The sequence below is a fragment of the Dreissena polymorpha genome, chromosome 7 (assembly GCF_020536995.1).
Source record: "Dreissena polymorpha isolate Duluth1 chromosome 7, UMN_Dpol_1.0, whole genome shotgun sequence".
In the NCBI taxonomy this organism is placed as follows: Eukaryota; Metazoa; Mollusca; class Bivalvia; order Myida; family Dreissenidae; genus Dreissena; species Dreissena polymorpha.
Window position 1 is genome coordinate 44929683 of NC_068361.1, and position 24274 is coordinate 44953956.

At 37.6% G+C, this 24274-nt stretch overlaps 1 protein-coding gene and 1 long non-coding RNA gene across 2 annotated transcripts in view; one reads left to right on the forward strand and one right to left on the reverse strand.

Moving 5' to 3' along the window:
* Positions 1–406: 406 nt before the first annotated feature.
* LOC127837869 (palmitoyltransferase ZDHHC1-like) overlaps positions 407–24274 on the reverse strand; it is a 40657-nt gene continuing 16789 nt past the window's right edge. The window contains exons 5-8 of the mRNA XM_052365295.1: positions 23945–24103; positions 21870–21967; positions 2622–2741; positions 407–1309 (exon numbers count right to left, since the gene is read on the reverse strand). Of these exons, the coding sequence (XP_052221255.1) occupies positions 1184–1309; positions 2622–2741; positions 21870–21967; positions 23945–24103 (503 nt within the window). The 3' untranslated portion in view covers positions 407–1183. The remainder of the gene's footprint in view (positions 1310–2621; positions 2742–21869; positions 21968–23944; positions 24104–24274) is intronic.
* Positions 12497–15860, forward strand: LOC127837870 (uncharacterized). The gene is made up of 4 exons (XR_008029511.1): positions 12497–12914; positions 13268–13393; positions 13966–14090; positions 14439–15860. It is a non-coding gene; the product is annotated as an uncharacterized LOC127837870 (long non-coding RNA).

Sequence of the window (24274 nt, forward strand, 5' to 3'; positions counted from 1 at the left end):
AAAAATGTTTTACTATCAAATATATATAACAAGGTATTCATTTACTATTCAACTCAAAATGACCCAAAAACATGATGCAGCGCTTATAACAGCCAAACTTAATCATTTGTGCAGCGATTTCCATGAACTCTGTCTTATTCAACGCAGAAATAAATTTCCTTTCTGAAAATGTACATATCTTGTGATATTTTTTACAATGGTTAGGTCCAATTTTAAGAAATAACACGATAAATAACTCGCGTGACCAACTGGTCATCGATCAGACCAGATTCAAGCATGAAATCTTCAGGAGTAAAAGCACACCTTTGCTTTGAACCAATGAAATTTCTTGTGTGTTTAAAATGCCGGCCAGTTAAAATGTATGTAAACAAAGGTTTGAAACGGTGCTGGACAGTTAGTGTTAACTGTCCAGCGCCATTTGAAATCTTTGTTAATATACATTTCAACTGGCCGACATTTTAAACACTCGAGAGATTTCATTGGTTCAAAGCAAATTTGTGCTTTTACTCCTAAAGATTTCATGCTTGAATCTGGTCTGATCGATGACGAGTAGGTCACGCGAGTTGTGAATCGTGTTATTTTTTTTAATTTGACCCAGCATTTGTAATTATTTTACAAGATATGATCATTTCCAGAAAGGAAACTTATTTCTGTGTTGAATAAGACTGAGATAATGGAAATAACTATACAATTGATGAAGTTATGGCTGTTCAAAGCAATGCATCCCATTTTCGGGTCATTTGGAGCTGAATACCTTGTTATATACATATTTGATAGTGAACTTTTTTTCCCATAGAAGTTGATTATTTCGTTTTATTAATTATTTTTTATTCAAAGTGATGTTTTTACTAATTTATATCATAGCCACACGCAACCTGTGAGAAGATTTTTTTTTCCTTTCGTATAATTGCTAATTAAAAAAATAAATACAAAAAAAATGGTGTGTATATGTTTAAAATGAAATTTAAAAAACAATCATATGCAGAGACATGTAGACATTAAACTCCTTTAAATCCATCCAATAATGTGCTGATATTAAAAAAAAAATCTTTAAAAAATCAAGTTAAGTTGTTTATTTGAAAAAAAAAATTCGCCTAAATTTTTTATTTCTTTTACTTTAGATTAATATTTTTGCAAAACTGAAAAAAGGAGAAGAAAGTTGTAGATGGTTGTTTGGTGTGGTCTACATTTCAATGTCCACGACAGTCTGCAGCCCAGCTGTCTTGTCCCCTTGGAGTGGTGGCAGCAGTCTGTTGGTGGTCACACATTTGTTGATGACATGCAGGGTGTATTGGTCCAGAGAGGGCGCCTGCAGATGACATTCAACATGCAGACATTCAAGTCAAATAGAATCATATGGGCTGTGCTCAGTGAAAAAGGGTCTAAATGCATGCGCGTAAAGTTTGGTCTCAGATAAGCCTGTGCATTTAGCACAGGCTAATCAAGGACAACACTTTCCGCTTTTATGATATTTTTTGTTTCAAGAAAGGCTCTTCTTAGCAAAAATCAAGTTTAGGCTGACACATCTCTGATTAGCCTGTTTCAGACTGCACAGGCTAATCTGGGACAACACTTTACGCACATGCATAAAACCTCTTTTCACAGAGCACGGCTCAAATTTTGTCCCTATCATTTAGTCATTGACACAAGATGCAAATTTAAGTATCAATGAGATTAAAGATTTAACAATCTAATGAGGATAATTAACATAAAAAGAGCTTCACTGGTTTTGGCTTTTTTTGTAGAAAGGTGAGAAGGAGTTGGTGAGCTTTATCTCTTTGCATGCTGGGAAATTTGTTGTCTGCTAAAATGTCGTCTGCTGAATTTCTAAAATTAGCATTTTCTTCGATTTTTTTTCCAAAGAAATCTATCATAATAGCAAACAGTTTTGATCCTGAACGTGGCGTCTCATCTGGATCCAAACTGTTTGCAAAGGCCTTCAAAATTAGGTTCCAGAACTGAAAGAGTTAAAACCCATTTTCAGCCAAAAACAAAACAACTTGATATGATCCACTCAGAGGGCATAGCTATTGTCTATGAGATAATCCTTGACAAACATTAAATAGTAAAGTCAATACAACTATGTTTTGTATGTTTAATCAAACAACAGTTGAGGCAGGAACATTATAAATATATTGCATGATTTACACTGAAAACATTACCAAAGCATCAATTTTACTTTATAACATGCAAAGTATTTAATTACATACACGTATTTATAATCAATCCATAACCCATAGTACAACAGTAAAAGATAACTTCAAATTTCCTGGACTACACCTATTTTTGTCTCCTGAAAAATGACCCCATATGTGCTTTTCAAAGACAATTGAAGGAATATGAATTCAATTTGAAATTCAAGTTCACCAACAAACATTTGGACTGCGTGACTAAGAAAAATAAGTTGACTTTGTGACCTAGTTTTAAAACCAATGCGACCTAGTTTTGAAATCAGCTGGGTTATAATTTGGACAAAGTTCATGAAGATTGGGAGATAAATGTAACCTCTAGAATTGACATGGTTTAATGTTGAAGACAGATGACCAACAAAAGGTTATCACAAAAGCTCACCGTGGACATGTAAGGCTGAGCTGAGCTAAAATCAATTTGTTTGCATATACCAGTTTGGAGCTGTTGTTGTTGTTTTCTGGGTCTGTCGGGGTTTGAATGTCAGGTGGAGACAGGCTGGTACTGTTGCCGTAGTTGGTTGGACTGCTGTCTGGTGCCGGGTGCACTTTGTTCTGTGGATCAGTGATGAGTGTAAAATTGAGTAAAGAACCATAAGGTTACAGCATAAACATAAACAAAGTCAAACAACGCTGTAGTTCAGCTTGGCAGTAGGAAATAAAGTTTAAACCCTATTATAGTGCAGGGTCCAACATTTATTGTAGGCAAGGAATTGTCAAACAGTATGGCACATTCTGCATCTGTCATTTAGCCACCTAATTTTAGCTTCAGGGCTAAGAAAAGGACATTAAAGTGACAACATTAAGATTTATTTTCATTTTCTCATTTTCATTTTAAAAACATTTTCTCTGACTTAAATTGTTAGAACAAAACAATAATGAGATTCACAATAATGTAAATTACTATTCTCATACAACATATCTCTGAAAATAAAAAGAGCATTTATGCGAGATTTTTAGGGATGGGACCGAATATCCGAATATTCGAACATTCAAAAATCGGCCGAATATTAGAATCCAAAATTCACATACAAATATTCTATTTTCATGCAAAGACACTTTTTAAAAAGTTATAAGTACATGTACAAAGTCGCAGTTCGGGTTTAGTGCAGATGACTTTCATTTATAAGTCATTGTTTTGATAACAGCTGCCATCAATGCACAAGATGATAATTAGCAAATGGGAGGGACCAATCGCCAATTTACTTAAAATTTATATTGATGCAATATGTACAAACTATTTTCTAATAATCAGTCAACAAGAACACGTCGGAGACGGGTGATGCTCCCCAAAGGTTTTTTTGTCACAATATTGCACTATATATTCAGATAAAAGGAAACGTCTTAAGGGGCATAACTTGGGACAAAATAATACAATGGATGGTTTAGCAACTTAAAAATTTCAAAGGGCCATAACTCTCTAAATAAATCATCTAACCAGAACCCACAAATAACATGCACATCTCCTCAAGGTAGTTAAGCTTCCAATAAAGCTTCATTGTATTTCAGTCAGTAGTTGGTGAGAAATAGCCCGGACAAGAATTGCACTATATGCACAGTTCATAGAAAATTTCAAAGGGCCATAACTCTGTGAAAAATCATCTTACCAAAACGGGCTGATAATATGCACATCTCCTGTTGGTAGTGAAGCTTCCAATAAAGTTTCATTGAATTCCCATAAAACGTTGCTGAGAAATAGCTCGGACAAGAATTGCACTACATGTACAATGGAAAATTTCAAAGGGCCATAACTCTGTGAAAAATCATCCGACGAGAACCGGCTGATAATATGCACATCTCCTGTTGGTAGTGAAGCTTCCCGTAAAGTTTCATTGAATTCCGGTCACTAGTTGCTGAGAAATAGCCCAGACAAAAATTGTGCACAGACGGACAGACACAGACACACGCACGGACAGACAAAGCCGCGACTATATGCTCCCCCCAATTATTTTTTTTGGGGGGGGGGGGGGGGAGAATAAAAATGAAAATTAATTTATGTGAAAGATCAATGTGTATCGATAAGCATTCAATTTGTTTGATAAACAAAATCTGTATTTTTACAGGTCTTTTAACCTCAGGTGGTATAATACACAGTATCTTTGGCTTTTATTTCAGTGCGACACATCTATCAATAGCAATTAGCGACCCATATCATAAAGCACCATGGTGTGAATGCCTGATAAACTCAATAATTTGCCAATGAATTGCTGATAGTGTCAAACGAGAGCGCCGATGGCGTTAAAAGCATAGGTGCAAGATACAGGGAAGAATGGCGTCATGTGGTATAATGTAGTTCGATATCGCCATCCGCGAATTTCTCAAATCAATAATTTCAAACAATTACCGACTATTTAAATAGATAATCTTTCCATTTACATCAGTGTTTGAAACGCTTATGAAAAATAATTACCCATAAGCCTTTCAAAATTTAAGCACGGACAGATCTGTATCGATTCTTTTCTCTATTCTTTTCACAAATGAAAATAGACGCTACCCTATTCGTCTGCGTCAAGAATTTGTCGTAAAACTTGTGGTAAGCGTTAGATGCAGACGTGCACAACAGATTGAATTCTAAATACAGATTTCTGAATGCAGATTTTTATAGAAACTCCTCACAGCAGTTACTTCCCTTGCTTCGCCCGGTCAGTAACTTCTAGTATAAGGGAGGCCACTGCGTAGGAGATTGAGATTTATAGTGCAGATAGAATTGTTTTACGAACGAAATTTGTTTTAGGTTATAAGAAGATTTTTTGACATAAAACGGTCTTAGAAAAATTCACTAAAAACGACGTCAGCAATATTCTTGGAAGAAAACGTTAGAAAAACGTTTCCAAAAAAAAATTGTAAGAATGACCATATACTAAATCAAATAGATATTTCGTCTGATTTTTGATCAGGTAAGGCTTCATAAAGGGCAACCGATGGATGTGGATTTTCGAAATGTGGTATATACCATAAGCATAGGTGCGTAAACGCACCTATGCTAAAAACTACACTGGTGGACCCAAGTATTAGAAGTAGATGGTAATAAGGGGCAATAAAGGGATAAGTGATAGTAAGTTTACCCAAGACAGACCTTGTATAGCGAATTTTATTGTTAATTTATAGAATGTATGTTGTGTTTTACGAATGTCAGGACAAATTGCCCAAAAAGGGCACTGTCTCACCGAGATCAGGTCGATTCTATTTAATCAGAATTTAGTTACTCAAATATTAACCAATTAAATCGTCGTGGTTCTTAATTCCAGAAAAAAAGCGAAAACACAAGCATAAATATTGTCAATGGGAAGTTATTTGAATAAATAAGAAGTATTTAAATAAATTAGAATTACGGTAGTTCTAATGTGTTTCATTGAAATATCTTATATTGTTTCATATTTGATGTTATGCGTAGTTGTTCTTTCACTCATGTGAATAGTCTTAGTAATAACAAACACAAATGTGCGCTATACTCTTTAATGATGTTACTACGTTGGTGGCTCAAGTGAGACTGGCTTATCAGCTCACTGTACAATGTAATAGTAAGGTTATTCAAGCATGCAGCTATCTATAGTCTGTATCTAGTTACACTATAAGCTGAGGGGGGAGTAGTGTAGCAGTTTTTAACGAGAGCGCCGATGGCGCTGAAAGCATAGTTGCAAGATACAGGGAAGTTGCTGCTGAAGTAAATGTTTAGGTCAAAATATACTAAATAGTTTCCTTATATGTTTCGATGTAAAAGCGACAACTTTGAACGAAAATAAATACAACATTTTGCACATAGAGACCCCCATAACCATACCTTTTCTTGACGGGCATTCTTAGCTGAATCGATGTAAGCAATAAAAAAGAGTTGTCATGTTCAAACCAAAAACAAATGCGACTCAAATCAAAATCGACTGTTTTTGCGCCTTTTTCGGCCGTTTTCTAGTGGATTGTAACCTTTTGCAGTGCCATTTTTTACTTTAATCTCCAACTTTATCCTATTTCAGGGATTAAGTAGTGATCACCTATGCTTACCCTATCAATATCTCCAAACGATAAAACCAGAACAAAGTGTATAACATGCCTTCGAGGAAAATATGATGATTTGTTTAGAAAGTACAGCCCTTCATGACTCGATTATTTAGTATATTGTAGCCTTAACGATTGCTGACATCACGAGTCGCCCCCCTTGTTAACAAAATGCTCTATTTTTAGAAACGGGAATTCCAAATAGTGACGAATGTGAATGGTTACAAAATGACCTATCTATGAAAATAAATACGTAGAATTACATTATTTCACGCATACCATTATGCAACCATCCGTTTTCTTTTCCGACTTGATACATTTACAGCTTTCCATTTAATATTTTACAGACACAGCACTCGTCCAGAATTCGCGCGAATCCATTAAATCCGATGCCACATTTAAACCGTTAACTCTACTCGTAACGTAAATTTCTGGCTCAAAGTAAATCATTTTAACTTCAATTAACACATCTCTATTACTTATAAACTCAACTTCATCAAATCCATAGAAAGGCACGTCAGAATCCATGTCATAAATCAGAAAACATTCATCGTACTCCGCCATTTTTTACACATTTTCAAAGAATGAAAGTGCTTTATGCCCCACTTCCTGCTGAGAATATGTTTTAATTTCTATTTATAATTAACCGATGAAATGTTACATATAATTTAACCAGGGCCTTATTAATTCAGTTATGTAAACATTTGACCTCTCACAGAACAGTAAACGAAGGAAATAGAAATTGGGATCCCATATAAATTAGGTGTGAGGTCACTATCAACAAGAACAGAATTGTTTTACGAACGAAATTTGTTTTAGGTTATAGGAAGATTTTTTGACATAAAACGGTCTTAGAAAAATTCACTAAAAACGGTGTCAGCAATATTCTTGGAAGAAAACGTTAGAAAAACGTTTCCCCCAAAAAAATTGTAAGAATTACCATATGCTAAATTAAATAGATATTTCGTCTGATTTTTGATCAGGTAAGGCTTCATAAAGGACAACCGATGTATGTGGATTTTTGAAATGTGGTATATACCATAAGCATAGGTGCAAGCACCTATGCTAAAAATCATATTGCTACTTTATTAGTGATTCTTTTACTATTTTGCATCTACAATGTTTTTATAGCAATAATGATAATTTTCACTTTTTGAGGTATTATTCATTAATACTGGTATCAATAAATATTGTCAATGGGAAGTTATCTGAATAAATAAGAAGTATTTAAATTAATTAGAATTACGGTAGTTCTAATGTGTTTCATTGAAATAATTTATATCTTATGAAAATAAACAGTATTAATTTAAAAGGAAGAACATACGTCAACAATCTTTTTTCCTAATATTAACCAATTAAATCGTCGTGGTTCTTAATTCCAGAAAAAAAGCGAAAACGCAAGCATAAATATTATCAATGGGAAGTTATCTGAATAAATAAGAAGTATTTAAATAAATTAGAATTACGGTAGTTCTAATGTGTTTCATTGAAATATCTTATATCTTATGAAAATAAACAGTATTTATTTAAAAGGAAGAACATACGTACACAATCTTTTTTTCTATGATTATTACTCTATCAAGTTTTTCAAAGCTGCACATATGATATGATTAATAGTGGTATTAGTGGCAATTTGAACTAGTACGTTGCTCTGGACAGTCATTATAAATTCGGACATTTAAATATATTGTTTAAAATAGCATATTCGAATATATTCGAATAATTATACAAACGAATATTTAAATATCATATTCAGTATTCGTTCCCATCCCTCGAGATTTTATTAACCACAATCAATCATATGAGGTTAAGTACAGATTAATATTCACTGCAATTGGTTTCAAGTAGGAATTCTAACACTTTAGCATGTTATTTGTGATTTTACCAAGACACTTAACCAAAAGAATCACTGTTAATGCAAACTCCTTAGAATGAAAGCTTCAGGATGTTTCTCGCGCTTACACTGGCTTCCTTTGTCTAAAGAAGCAATATGCTTAACCAACAAGGTATTTTTTACTCAGTGGCCATTGTCAAATAATGTAACAGCTTGTGCATAATTGAGCTGTGTTCTGAGAAAACTGGGTTTAATGCATGTGCTTAAAGTTTCTTCCCAGATTAGCCTGTGCAATCTGCACAGGCTAATCAGGGACAACATTTTCGGCTTCTACGACATTTTTTGTTTAAATGAAGTCTCTTCTTAGCAAAAATCTAATTTAGGCAAAAAGTGTCATCCCTGATTAGCCTGTGCAGACTGCACAGGCTAATCTGGGACGACACTGTACGCACATGCATTATGCCCATTTTTTTTTCAGAACTCAATTGGTCTTTCCAATCTTTTACTGAGAACAAAGGTGGAGACACAAAAATCTGGATTATTTAACAAAATAACAAGGGACAAAATTGTCACAAAACCAGGTTTTCATTGTGAAAAAAAATCTGATAAAGGGAGAAAACTCAAACTGAACTTTTGAAATGAACAAACAAAATTAACCCCCTTTGTAAGTTTGTTTTAAAAAAAATAATCTATTTTAGTCGTGGCGACCTTGACATTGGAGATATTGACGTGATTCTTTCGTGCGACACACCGTCCCATGATGGTGAACAAATGTGCCAAATGATTTTAAAATCTCACAATGAATGACATAGTTATGGCCAGGACAAGCTCATTTATGGCCATTTTGACCTTTGAACTCAAAGTGTGACCTTGACCTTGGAGATATCGACGTAATTATTTCGCGTGACACACCGTCCAATGATGGTGAACAAATGTGCCAAATGATTTTAAAATCTGACAATGAACGACATAGTTATGGCCCGGACAAGCTTATTCCGCCCGCCCGCCAGCCAGCCAGCCCGCCAGCATTCGCCAATCTAATAACCAGTTTTTTCCTTCGGAAAACCTGGTTAAAAATACTAAGCAAGATAGTTTTGTTATAGAATCGGATAATGAATTTGATGGGGTCGCACTTTTACTGACGCAGGTTTTAATTCTCCCATTTTCTTGTAACCTTGACCTGACTTATTAAGTGAACTTACACAAAATAACATATTTTTGTACCATTACATACTGTAAGCCGAGCGGTATCGATGATGTTGCATTTTATTTATTCAGAACTCAAACGCATTAAAAAGAAGTCAGGATGGTTTCTGTAACTATTTATTTATTAGGGCAGAAGCTTAACGTTTGCCATATAAACAGTACTATGAGTGGTTAATTAAACAACAAGTATGATATTAACTATTTGAACAGCAGTTCAGATTAAATAAAGCGATGAAATCAGTCGTCACTCTTTATAGTTATTCTAAATAGTATTTAATGCAGATGCAAAATGTCAGTTAGAACTAGTCAGAACTATGACGTACAGATGTAGATTAAACGTAGGTAAGTGAGTCGTATATGTTAGTGTTTACCTTTGTTGGCTTTCGACATCTTAAATGGGTTGTTAAGTAATGAGCGACTATTCTGGGTCAAGTCACTACTGACTAGTGAGTTACGACTGACTTCATCATCAACCACAGCTCTATTTATAAGCAGTTGCTGAGGCTGGGCGTTGCTGGCGACCAATCAGAGCCAGACTTTCATGAAAGTATTTAACTATGTAAAACGGTTTAAGCAACATTAACAACATTTGCATTAACAGCATTGCAAGTCTAACAAGAAAGCATTACATCAATAAAAAGCTCAGAAAATATTATGCATAACTATACAATGCTTTCATTACATTTCTCAATCATAATAATAATATTTCATCTAACACATAGTGAAAGCAATGCGAAAGCATTGCGCGAAAATACTTGAAATAGTTCCCCACCAGCATTAATATCTGACAGGACTACTAACTGTATAAGTAACATTGTAACAATAAAACAGTTAACAGGTCATAATACTACACATAAACATTGGGAAAACACATTTCTTCGATAAGATATAACTTATTCGCGTAGAATTAACTTGCTATGTCATAACCTTCGACATTGCAAATGGCGGACATTTTGGAACATTTAACCCGCGTTCGATTCAATGCTGGCGATTCAAATTACAAGTAATGGATATTCAATAATGGAGAAAGCATTAACTGGATTTAACAAACATTTGATAATGGTTGTTTAACCAGATAACAACAAGGAAAATTTGGATTATTAAAGTTAAACAGGTAAGGCATTCTTAAGTGTACATATTTCGGACGTATATAGTATTCGGATACAGGGTATTACACTTCCCCCACCTTAAAGACATAAACTTCTCCTGAAGTTTGAAGTAAAAATTTAAACTTACAGATATATACAAATTTGAAATGAAAGAATAACAATTACTGAACAATTAACACATTAATAACAATTCATAAATAACACTACATTTCTGTTTCAGGTACAATCAAGTCTTCTCAGTGCTTTGATTTCAGACACAGTTTATGAAGCTCACCCTAGTTTGCAGACTCAAGAACAATTATGCAAGAACTAGTATCACGTAAATGTATTTGTTTTACCCAATTAAAGGTTACGTTCTTTAACAAAAAAAAAAAAAAAAAAAGTCAATAAAAGTTATTTATTGAAAACAGAATATCTCAAAATATTATTTTAAAACACTTAATTACACATAAACATTTAATCAATTACCATACTTACAATATAGTATGAGCTCATACTTTAAACTCACACACAATAATGTCTATGCAAATAATTAATCAATTTTGAAATGTCAGTTCGCGAGGCATCAGCAAACTGGCACATGGCATCAGAGATCACAGGCAGGATTGGAACGAAACGTCAGAAGGCAGGAACAGAGCATCAGGACAGCAACAGGGCATCAGGGTCTTTGGCAGGGCGTCGGTTAACTGTCAGGGCAGCAAGGCAACAGGACATCGGAATCAGGGCAGCAAGGTAGCAGGACATCAAAATCAGGGCAGCAAGGTAACAGGACATCGGAATCAGGGCAGCAAGGTAACAGGACATCGGAATCAGGGCAGCAAGGTAGCAGGACATCGGAATCAGGGCAGCAAGGTAACATAATGGTTTTATTCAGACGTTAGCCTCAATGGGACGGCAGCAAACTTCACCATGTCCACAGGACTTAAAGGTTGAAGACATTCAAGAAACTGCTTCTGGAATTCCTTTGGGAAGGTACTTATCCCAAGAGCAATGTCCCGAACTGTTTTGAAGTTGAAGAAAATCATTTGTGTGTCCTTGTTTGGAGGAATCATGGCTCCAGTCAGTGAAAGATAGCTGTATTTATACAAAAGGACTTGGCGCTGGATCGGGTGAATTCCGCTTGCCATTTCCAGCGCACCAGCAGCATACTCAGTGAGGACACCCTTTTCTTCTGGTGAAAATGATGTCCAATTCTTTGGTGGCCACGATAGACAGGGGGTCAGATGAATGCTTTCATCAGGGACCAGACTCCATTCTCTGGGTGCTGGAGGGAGGACTGGCATATTTCCAGTAGACAAGAGGCTTCGAGCCATTTGTTGCAGGTCGTTATTTTTAGGAGTGGGGATGTAGATGGGGGCTGAAGGAGAGGAAGGAACAGTTGGTGGTGCGAAGCGGACTCTTGCTTGTACGGGCCTGAAGGATGTCATCGTTGTAGGATGATAACTTGGCGTTGCACATGATGATGGGACGTAGAGTAAGGGAGTACTGCAGTCTGGAGGTGGTCTGTAAAACAACTGAGATACTTGGGGAATGGTCGCAGCAGCAGTTGTACTGGAGTCTGTTGTAGTTGTGTGAGTGCTGGAGGCTGCATGGACATTTGTTGAAGGGGTAGTATTCTCAAGGTCGATTGGTGAAGGAGATCCTAGAGAACAAGGTGATGGTGTTTTCAGATCATGCAAGGATGATGTTGATGATTGACTACGATCTGAAACAGGTGAGACAGGTTGCGGAATAGGGGTGATGGATGGGGTCTTCGATGGATGTGTAGGTGGGTGAGAAGGCGGCAGTGGACTGGCACAAATCTTCTTGGCTATGTGGGTTGTATGGATTGGGAGGGACCTCTTCAATGCGTAGGGCATCTGATGGACTGTGGTTAGATCATTTGCGTCGATGGCAAGCAGTTTGGAGATGTGTTTCCGTGCTTCGTCATCAGGACACAATTCAAACTTTGCAGCAGGTGGGGCGATAAACATTTCTACGGTTGTAGCGGAGAGGGTCACAATTCTCCCTATCACCTCGGGTCTACTACGAGCCTGCTGAAGCAGCCTGACCTGATAGAGGTGGGTTTCCGATGAAACGAAAATCTTGACGGCCCCATTCGAAATGTCGATAGATTTCAAGATGAGGGGGAAGGACGGTGGTGAAGTGGTGGACGAAGGAGTCTTGGAGTGGTCAGTGGTTTTCTGAGATGAAGAGGCGATCACTGATGATGATGAAATCTGGGGATTGGTGGAGGTGGACTTGGCAAGCTGCCAACCTGTCATCCAATGTGAGGCCCCAGGAGTGCGACCAGTGCACCACTGGGCAACACTCTTCATGGCGAACTGGGCTTCTAGGGACGTGAATACAGACACAGCAACAAAAAGTTCCATGTACTGTGCTGGCACCTTGGAGAAGTAGAAACAGTTGGCTGCTGTCAGGGTTCGTGGGGGCAAGGAGTGGTAGACTTCAAGATGCTGATGTTGGGTATGCCTGCTGAGATCCGCGGGATAACGGAAGAGATGCTCAGCCTTAATGCACCATGGACACAGCAATTCGCAGGACTGGTGCGCTTTGATGGTGTGGTGCACCACATCCCGGTGACAAGTAAATATTTCGTAGCAGTAACTACATTTGTGGATGGTCTTGCCTGCACATTCAAGGTTTCTAATATGGTGTTGCCTGTAGTGTGATATATGATACCAACATAACATTGTTATATATTTATATGTAAATAATAGACTACCAAATTTTAATCCTAAATTGTTTGTATTAAACAAAAACAACTGAATCCATCGCCATTAAATATGAATGCTGTTATGTACAACTATCCCTGTTTTAAAAGCTTTCCTAGCTTTATTGTATCCATCCAGAGGACTCTTTCCTTATAAAAAAAAAAAATCTGTTCTTAAACCCTAGATCTTGTATTAACATTGTTTTCTATCTATTGTTGATTTCAGGAAATAAAACGCATTGCGGACCTCACGTCTACGCAATCTCATTGCAAAAATGAAAAGCCTCGTACAAAACTTAAGACAAATCTCCTGTGGTTGATCAGGCCACTGAATTGTCGTCCGGACTATCAGGTAACTTTACACAAGCATAAAAAAATTTATTCTCCTACAGGAATCAACAACACACAATATTCAATGAAAATACATTAGAGTTTAGATCGACTCATCTCTAACAACTTTAAAGAGTTCCTGGATATAAGGATATGTTGTATGCATCTATGATGAACATCAGTCATTTGTAAACATGGATTATGGATTAAAAAAAATATTGTGGTTTAAAACTGTTAAAGAGGCCTGATTGTGCTAATAAATAATATTATAATAATTCTTGGTTGTCATGTGAACATCTATTGTGTTTTTCTTTGGTCAATTAACCAACTTGGTAGGTTTGTGCACTTGTATGCCGTTAGACGGTCAATGTGAATTGACTTAATTGGTCCGCTGGCAGAAGACTTGATTAGATAAACGAGGTCATCTATCCTTTTGACTATCATGTATGGGCCCTTCCAATTAGCTCCCAGTTTAGTACAGACTCCAGGTTTCCGAGAGGTGTCATGAACCCATACAGCATCACCTGTTTTGAAAGCTCTACTCTTGGCTGTAAGGTCATAATGGCGTTTCCGATACTCTTGTTTCTGTTTCAGGCTGACCCGAGCAAGCGAGTGGATTTCTTCAAGCTGCTCACGAAGCTCTTTCACGTAGTCATCTGTGGCCTCCAAGTCAGTGTTGCCCGAGTCTTGCGGTGGAAGACCGATGAATGCCTGAACAGGTAATACGACATCCCTTCCATAAACCATTTTGTTTGGGGTTTGACCAGTTGTTTTATGGGTACTTGATCTGTAAGCCATCATAACTTGAGGCAAATACTCATCCCATAGTTTTTGATTTGTTTGACAATACATGCTAAGCATGGTCCCTAGTGTGCGATTGAATCTTTCCACTGAAGCATTTGACTGTGGATGCATAGGAGTTGAAAAAGTGTGATGCATTTGAAGTAACTTGCACATTTCTGCAAATAATTTGGACACAAAGTTTGTGCCTCTGTCTGTGTGAATTTGTAATGGGACACCAAATCTGCTGACATAATTATTCACAAACGTTTTTGCTACTGTTTCAGCAAGCTGATCCGGGATGGCTATGGCCTCTGTCCAATGAGTGAACAAATCAGAGATCACTAGAACATACGTGTTGCCTTTTTCGCTGCGAGGCAGAGGACCTAGAATGTCAAGAGCGACTCTTTCTAGAGGGGCGAGGACAGGCTGAGAACCAAGTGGAGCCTTCTTTGGCTTAGGTGGTTTTCGGGCGCCACAGCTGTGACATTGACTGCAATATTTTTCCACATCGGTAGTCATACCAGTCCAATAAAAAGTCTGGCGGAGTTTATCAAGCATCTTGTCAGTACCCAAATGTGCTGAGGAAGGAATGTCGTGCATGTACCTCATCAACTCCTGGCGCCTTATTGCAGGTACAATGACCTGGCGTGAAGATTTGTTCTTCTCAAACCAAGAACGCATTAGACATCCATCAGTGATAGAAAGCCGGTCCCACATTCGCCAGAGACTTTTGACACACTCACTCTGAGTTGAGATTTGTTGCCAAGAAGGGCGGATAGATGACCTTTCTAGTGACTGTATTATGAAGAGCAGCGAAGGATCTAACTTTTGTTGTGAATTGATATCACCCAAGGACCACTGTTGAACTGGGTAGGATGTCTGTTTGAAGACAATCAATGGATCATTCTGACTTCTTGTGATCATTCGCACAGTGTCAGTGTTAACCACTGGAGATGTTTCTTCTCCACATGGAGTGTCGTCATTTATCAAGTTTTCATGTGTGAAAGTCTCCGTGATCCCTTGTTGTTTGGCACACCTACTGCATGGAGCTCGTGACAAGGCATCTGCATTCCTATGTTGTGTCCCGGGCCGATGTACAACAGTGAAATCGTATGTTCCCAAGATCTGTAACCATCTGGCGACCTGACCTGTTGGCTGTTTTAGGTTGCGCATCCAAGACACAGCTGCATTGTCAGTCCTTACAAGAACAGACTGCCCATAGAGAAAATGATGAAAGGCGTTGAAGGCGTTTAATACAGCGAGAAGTTCTTTTCGAGTCACACAGTACTGTTGCTCATGTATGTTGAGGCTTTTGCTGTGATAGGCAATCACAACCTCCTTGTCATTTTGCAGTTGTGACAAGACAGCACCCGTTGCAAAGTCGCTTGCGTCAGTGTCGAGGACAAACGGGGCGTCATGGACTGGATATCCGAGAATGGGTGATGTCGTCAGTGAGGTTTTGAGGTGCTGAAAAGCACGCTCGCATTCCTCAGTCCAATGAAAAGCAGTACCCTTGTCAGATATTTTATGCAGGGGCCTTGCAATTTGTGCAAAACCAGACACAAATCGACGGTAGTATGAGCATAGTCCAAGAAAAGATTTGACCTCCTTGACATTTCTTGGAGTTGACCAATCTCTCACAGCTGATATCTTTGCTGGATCGGTGGCAACACCTTCTTCCGAAACTAAGTGCCCAAGAAATTTAACTTGCTTCTGAAAAAAGATACATTTTGAGGGTTTACATTTCAAGCCTGCATTTTTGAGCCGTTGAAAGATTTTTTCCAGTCGCTCAAGGCCCTGATGGACTGACTTGGATGGGACAATGATATCGTCCATATACAATAAGCATTCAACCCATTGCAAACCCCTCAGAACATTTTCCATGAGGCGCTCAAAAGTAGCCGGGGCATTTACCAGACCAAACGACATTAATGTAAATTGATACAATCCCATTGTGGTTGTGAAAGCAGTTTTCTCTTTATCTTTCTCATCCATAGCCACCTGCCAATATCCTGAGTTAAGATCTAATGAGGAGAAGAAACGAGAACCAGAGAGGGCATCAATGCAGTCGTCAACACGAGGTAGAGGATAGGCATCCTTTATGGTGACTTCATTGAGTTTGCGATAGTCAACACAGAACCTACAACTGCCATCTTTCTTTTTGACCAATACGATAGGCGATGCCCATGGGCTAGAGGATTGTTCAATGACGCCTCTGTCAAGCATTGTCTCAATTTCTTGTTTTTTTATGGCCCTCTTGCCAAAAGGAAGACGCCTAGGTGGTTGTCTGATTGGGACGGCATCACCTGTGTTAATTCTATGCTTGACCAGATTAGTGAGGCCAATATCCTCTGATGACTGAGAAAATACGTTTTGATATTTACACAGAAGATCAACAAATTCGGATTTTTCCTGATAATTTAAGTGCTGAGAGCTCCTCTCATAGAGGTCAACAAGATGGTCTGGCAAAAATTCTTCATTATGTTGTTCTTGGACACAGGCAACCCTCTCAATAGGCTGCATAGGAGGTTCAAAATAAGACTCACATGTCCCCAGGTTTGTATTTTTATACAGTCTGACAGATGAATTGCCATAGTTAAGTACAGTCATTACTGGATCAGAAGAGATGCTCACAACACCACCCATCAAGCTTATCTCTTTTGTAGCCATCAAATGAAAAGATGGTTCAACCAAACCAAGCTCGGATAAATGCTCTTTTTGTGGAATTTTAATAGGAACCATCATCATGCTGTTCGCAGGAATCTCAACTGTTTGCTGTAATTCCACTCTACAGATATGCAAAGCCTGACCACCAGTCCACAATGGTACTACATCACCACCCATCATGAGACATGAACGTTTGTAGTTGATGCTATCAACATTAGCCCTCAGAAAATCTTGACCTAATATCCCATCAGCCTCTATGTCACAGACCACAAATGACACATCAAAACACTCGTTTCCTATAGGAACTAATAGATCAACATTTCCAACAACTCTCATGGCCTCACCGTTTACTGTCTTAAGCACGTTTAATTGGGGACGGACGTGAAAAATGTTCTTAGGATCAAATTTCTTTAAGCTTTTCTCAGACAAGAGAGAAGTTGTAGCACCACAATCTATTAAAAAGTTGATTTCCACCGACCCAACATGAGTCGTCAGGTAAAATCCGTTGTCAAGTTTGTTGAATTGAGATCCCGATCTTGCAGTGTGCACATTATTGGAAGGAATATTATCTTTAGGCCGTTGAAATGACTTCGTCGACTCCTGGCCCGTGGAGCCGACGGCAACTAGTTTTCCTGGTCGTTGGGAGTGGCATTCCTTGTGTAAGTGTGGGTATCAATGGTGTTGGTGCTCGGGACGTTGGAGTCTTGTCGGTCTTCATTGCGCGAACGATTTGCATGTAGCAGTCGCTCATTCACGTATTCTTGTGGCGGTTGGGCATTCTGTTGCCGTCCGTGTTGATGAACATGCGGATATGGACCCCCGTAGTGCGATCGGTTGGTGTTATATGACATGTTCATATGATTGTTCTGTGGTCTAGACTGCGGCTGTGGTCGACCAGATGGGTGTCTAAAATGTGGGTTTTGGCGTCTTGTGTGATTCATGTTTTGTGGGCACGATTTCCAGAAGTGTTCAGTAGAATTGCACCCATAACACTTCTTTGGTACTGATTGTGAAGAGTTGCGGGACTCGAGGTTGCTAAGTCTATCGGTTATTTGTTTTAACGCCAATTCGACACTAGTGTCAACATTGCATGCCCTAATATTAGTTGTTGACGTTCCGAGGATGGACTCGTAGCGCTCAATGACGGCTACGGCCTCAATTATGTTAGTGCAGTTACGGTCAATGCATCTGCATTTCATGTCATTGGGGATCAGCTTGTACAGTTGGTGTAACGCTAACTGCTCTTGTGAGCGGTGATCAAATTCACTGTATGCTTTTTGTGCGAGCTGACGTATATCATGTGCTAGCGACGAAATGCTCTCGTCCTTCACACGCCTGCGTTCCTCGAATTTTGTTAACCACATATATTGATGTTTTCCTGCGGTGCCAAATCTATTGTTAAGTCGTGAAGACAATATGCGGTAATCGCGGCGTTCCTGTTCTGGGAGAGACATGTAATACGTTCTGGCAGTGCCACGTAAACTGGAGGAAAGCATCAACACTTTAGTTCGCATGTCCCACCCACTCAATTCAGCGCAGTCCTCAAAGTGTGACACGTAAGACTCAAAGGGGCCAGAGCCTTCGTAAGTGTCTGGTTTAACGTGCATGTGGTGTGGTGATGACATGTAGGCGTGTGGAACATTGTCGCCGTGCCCAAATCGTCTATCATTTTGATATGTGACGGGAGTGTCTCTGGTATAGGGGGCGTTCTGTTGCGCTGCGTGCCTGTTGTTATTTGACGCGTCGCGGGTCTCTACACTTCCTGTATACGGAGTGCTTTCATGCACGATGCCCGTGATTATTGGTTGATCACCCCTGCATTCACGTCGAAATATCGGTCTACATTCATTAATATCATTTTCCCTCAGTAAAGACTCCTCGTGTGCGGACCCATGTGTGCGTTGAATATCAAAAGATATATCGGGATCTGGCGAAGAGGCCATGATAAAAAATTGTATTGTGTCTTGAGAGACCAGAAGGTTATTAATCTTATTGTCAATAAACTATTATTTAATTACTGTTGTTCACTTATTATATGACAGAGAAAAAAAAATGCAAGGTGTGAGCCGTGGACAGATGCTAAAAATCTATCCGTATCCCACTTCTGACACCAAAATTGTAAGCCGAGCGGTATCGATGATGTTGCATTTTATTTATTCAGAACTCAAACGCATTAAAAAGAAGTCAGGATGGTTTCTGTAACTATTTATTTATTAGGGCAGAAGCTTAACGTTTGCCATATAAACAGTACTATGAGTGGTTAATTAAACAACAAGTATGATATTAACTATTTGAACAGCAGTTCAGATTAAATAAAGCGATGAAATCAGTCGTCACTCTTTATAGTTATTCTAAATAGTATTTAATGCAGATGCAAAATGTCAGTTAGAACTAGTCAGAACTATGACGTACAGATGTAGATTAAACGTAGGTAAGTGAGTCGTATATGTTAGTGTTTACCTTTGTTGGCTTTCGACATCTTAAATGGGTTGTTAAGTAATGAGCGACTATTCTGGGTCAAGTCACTACTGACTAGTGAGTTACGACTGACTTCATCATCAACCACAGCTCTATTTATAAGCAGTTGCTGAGGCTGGGCGTTGCTGGCGACCAATCAGAGCCAGACTTTCATGAAAGTATTTAACTATGTAAAACGGTTTAAGCAACATTAACAACATTTGCATTAACAGCATTGCAAGTCTAACAAGAAAGCATTACATCAATAAAAAGCTCAGAAAATATTATGCATAACTATACAATGCTTTCATTACATTTCTCAATCATAATAATAATATTTCATCTAACACAAAGTGAAAGCAATGCGAAAGCATTGCGCGAAAATACTTGAAATAGTTCCCCACCAGCATTAATATCTGACAGGACTACTAACTGTATAAGTAACATTGTAACAATAAAACAGTTAACAGGTCATAATACTACACATAAACATTGGGAAAACACATTTCTTCGATAAGATATAACTTATTCGCGTAGAATTAACTTGCTATGTCATAACCTTCGACATTGCAAATGGCGGACATTTTGGAACATTTAACCCGCGTTCGATTCAATGCTGGCGATTCAAATTACAAGTAATGGATATTCAATAATGGAGAAAGCATTAACTGGATTTAACAAACATTTGATAATGGTTGTTAAACCAGATAACAACAAGGAAAATTTGGATTATTAAAGTTAAACAGGTAAGGCATTCTTAAGTGTACATATTTCGGACGTATATAGTATTCGGATACAGGGTATTACAATACTTAAGAGCATGTAGACATATAACAGTAATATAACAATACTTTTATCAAAGAAAAATATTCAGTCTTTCCTGATATATTTTGCCTCAATAGGCTTTTTAAGACTAAGTTTTTTTTATAAAAAGACTAGATTGTCTACATGTTAAACAACAAAACAATTGTATATTGACGTAAAAAGCAATTTAACAGGAAATGACAATTTAACAGGAAATTATGTCAAAATGTTATAACCTTTTGTCTATTTATGATTATCCCTACTGGAGCTCAATTGGTCATTGTCGGCTCTGGTACTACTTAAATGTACCCCGGGTACTCTTAAGTATACTTAAATGTACCCTGGGTACGGTAAATATACTAAAACGTCCCCGGAATGCTTTCACTAAATTGTTCGTTGTTGGCTTTTTTTCTCCAAATAATTATGGTCATATTTGTGTCAATATGCTGCAAAATGACCTCTACATTAACAAAACTCTCACTACAAAAAGGATGTTGAGGCAGTTTTTTTCTAAATGAATTTTGTTTCGTATTCCGTAGCCCGTTTAACGACATTAACTCGGGTACAGTCATAATTGGCCTGGTATGTGTTGGTAAATTTACAAGCCGACAGTGACCAATCAAGCCCTACTGGAAACTAAGTAATAATTTTATCTATAATTCAGCAATGTAAAATGGCATAAACATTTCAACTATCAACAAGAGATGTGTTTGTCAGAAACACAATGCCCCCTATTGCGCCTCTTTGAAGCCATATATTTGACGGAACAGAATGACAGGGTGACAGAATGACAGACAGGCAGGCCAAAAACAATATGACCCCGATCATTCCATCCGGGGGCATAAAAACGTAAATCCATGCGAAACCATTATCTCGTACTAAAATTGTTAGAACAAAACAATAATGAGATTAACAATAATGTAAATTACTTTTCTCATCCAATACATCTCTGAAAATAAAGAGCATTTATGCGAGATTACGAGATTTTAATTATCAGCAGATCACAATCAATCGTATTACAATTAAGGTCTTGCGATGTTTCACTGGAGTTGCAGTGATTGGAAGGAATTTTTGACAGGTCTCATAATGAGATATTCTGACAGTGCATATTAATTTTTAATGGGATTGATCATGCAAGATCAAAAATGTCCACGCTGATCATGCAAAGATGCAAACCATGACATAAGGCTAAACCAATGATTTACTACTGGGCTTGGTCTTGTAACATTCAGTACAGTCCACGCATTTTCCCCCAAAAACGCACTCCCTTGGCGTTTTTTTTCCTACAAGCGAGTGTTTACGCGGAGTTGGAAAGCAAGGTGAACTCGCTAAAATGCTCGGCGTTCCGCCGAGTTTGCTGATACCCCCGGCATGTATTACCCATAAACCCATAAAGTTTCATTGAATTCCGGTCATTAGCTGCTGAGAAATAGCCCGGACAAAAATTGCACTATATGTACAGTTAATGGAAAATTACAAAGGGCCATAACTCTGTGAAAAATTATCCGACCAGAACCGGCTGATAATATGCACATCTCCTCTTGGTAGTGAAGCTTCCCATAAAGTTTAATTGAATTCCGGTCTTTAATTGCTGAGAAATAGCCCGGACAAAAATTGTGCACGGACAGACGGACACAGGACGGACAGACCAAGCCGCGACTATATGCTCCCCCCAAAAAAATTATGGGGGAGCATAAAAATGGATATTATAACAAAGAAACGAACTGCCATAAACCAAATAAATGTATGGAAAGACTTTAAAGCTCTTTGTGTTGTCTGTATAGTACCTTCTTTTTGTGGCAGCACTTTTTATTGCTGGCGACGACCTCTTGGCTTTTCCTCCTTTGAGCAAGAATGTAGTCGTACGTGCTCATATTGTGGTAAACTGAAGGTAAAATCATTCCTTTAATTAACCCTTTACCTCTTAGATACGTATTTTTACCACTTAGATACGTATTTTTACCACATAGATATGTATTTTGACTCATTTGCAGTCCCTTAGAAAGTTAAATTTAATTAAAGACTTTTCTTACTAGATTCAAGTTTTAAAAACTTATGTCTAATCCTGGTCCTTAGATACTGTTAAGCAGCAAACAGCATAAAACCTGAACAGACTGAGTTACTCGAAGGCTGTTCTGGTTTAATGCTGTTTGCACATAGACATTTTCACTTTGCTTCTGAGTGGGAAAGGGTTAAATGATACTAAATGTGTGATTCAGATGTGAATTTAAGATCAATAATTGTTCATTAATCTGTTGCAAAACATGACAAGGTACATTTTAAAGCTGAAGATTTAGCAAAACATTTTGAAAAGAAAAGAAATCCAACTACAAAGATGTATGAAATCAAAAGTTAACACAATGAGCACATAGACAAATATTTATCAATGTTGGAAATCTTGAAAACATGTGCATTATAAGAAATTCAAACTGAAGAGAAATAAGTTCAAGAAAACACTCACCATTTTTCCCTTTGCATTTACTCTTTAAAAATGTTCGAAGATTTAGTTTTTTATAAGTCAGGGATTTTCCTAGCCATTTTGGGAAAAGGAGTCTAATCTAATTGGGAATTTTTAAATCGATAAAATAGAAAATTTGGGATTTTTTTCCAACAAAATGAACCAAATTGGGATTTTGGAGAACAGAATCATTTAAATTATAGTTATATACTTTGACAGTAATTAATTAAATAAAATTTAGAGAATATAATCATTAGACACTTATTTGTAATAAAAAAAAAAGAAGAATTTTGGAAAAGTCGATTTTTTTACAATTGCAGTTTAGGGTCAGATTTGTTTATATTGAGATGGGGTCCAGCCTTTTTTAAATAGCAGGAAAACCCTGTAAGTGGACAAGTTGTACACTTATGAGGGCAATGAATCTCTTACAAAATTTCCAATTTCAAGATTTTATCTGTTACAAAATTTCCAATTTCAAGATTTTACCACATAAAGGTAGTAGCAGATTTATTGCCTTTAGTAATATTTGGTAATATCGATTGTGTGTGTAATTTTTCTGTATTTTTGATAGAGCTTATTTTATTTTACTTAATTTTCTGCAGATTGTTTGTCAATACATTGCATAATGGTTATTGTAATGCTTAAAGATGCCGATAAAACAGGCAAACCGTACTAAACAGTACTAAATATGCTATAAATATAAAAAAAGAACATTATTTGTGGCTTTTCCTCATATGAGATCATGTAACAAACAGGCTTACATGCAAAAAAATGCAGATAATTTTGTTTATTACATTTTTTTTCAAATGTTGGACAACAATGTGTTGTTGATAGTGGATTATGATGAGAACAGAATAAAACACACTTGTGCTTATGACCATAAAGCCGCTTCTAAAAACAAGATGTGTTTGTGAAACACTTTGTCCCCCCATATATTTGACCTTTGACCTTGAAGGATGACTTTGATCTTGACATTTCACCACTCCAAATGTGCAGATGCACGAGATACACATGCATGCCAAATATGAAGTAGCTATGCGCAACATTGCAAAAGTTATAGAAAATGTTAAAGTTGGCATATATTTGACCTGTGCGACCTTGAAGGATGACCTTGACCATGACATTTCACCACTCCAAATGTGCAGATCCATGAGATACACATGCATGCCAAATATGAAATAGCTATGCGCAACATTGCAAAAGTTATAGAAAATGTTAAAGTTGGCATATATTTGACCTGTGCGACCTTGAAGGATGACCTTGACCATGACATTTCACCACTCCAAATGTGCAGATCCATGAGATACACATGCATGCCAAATATGAAGTAGCTATGCGCAACATTGCAAAAGTTATAGAAAATAAAAATAAATAAAAAGCAAAAACTCACAAACATCAACTTACTGAAATATATGTGATAACCGAGGAGTTGTCCAAACAGGGCAATGGCAAGAAAGCCCAGCACGAAATAGACTGCGAGCATGGTAAGCCACACCTCGTGGGGAACACTTTGAAGGAAGATTTTAAAGTCTGCTTCTTTGTAGTGTTGCATTGGGCCCAGATCTGCAATCAATAACAGGATGGCTTGTGAGGTACTAGTTCTACAGGAAATTCGTAAGACCACAGAGCATTGAAAATAAGCCTTAGGCTTTCTATGCAAAAGAGCTAAAATAAATCAGTTTAAACTTATATTACTCCCTTACAAATATGATTCATCCCAAGATAAATAAAACA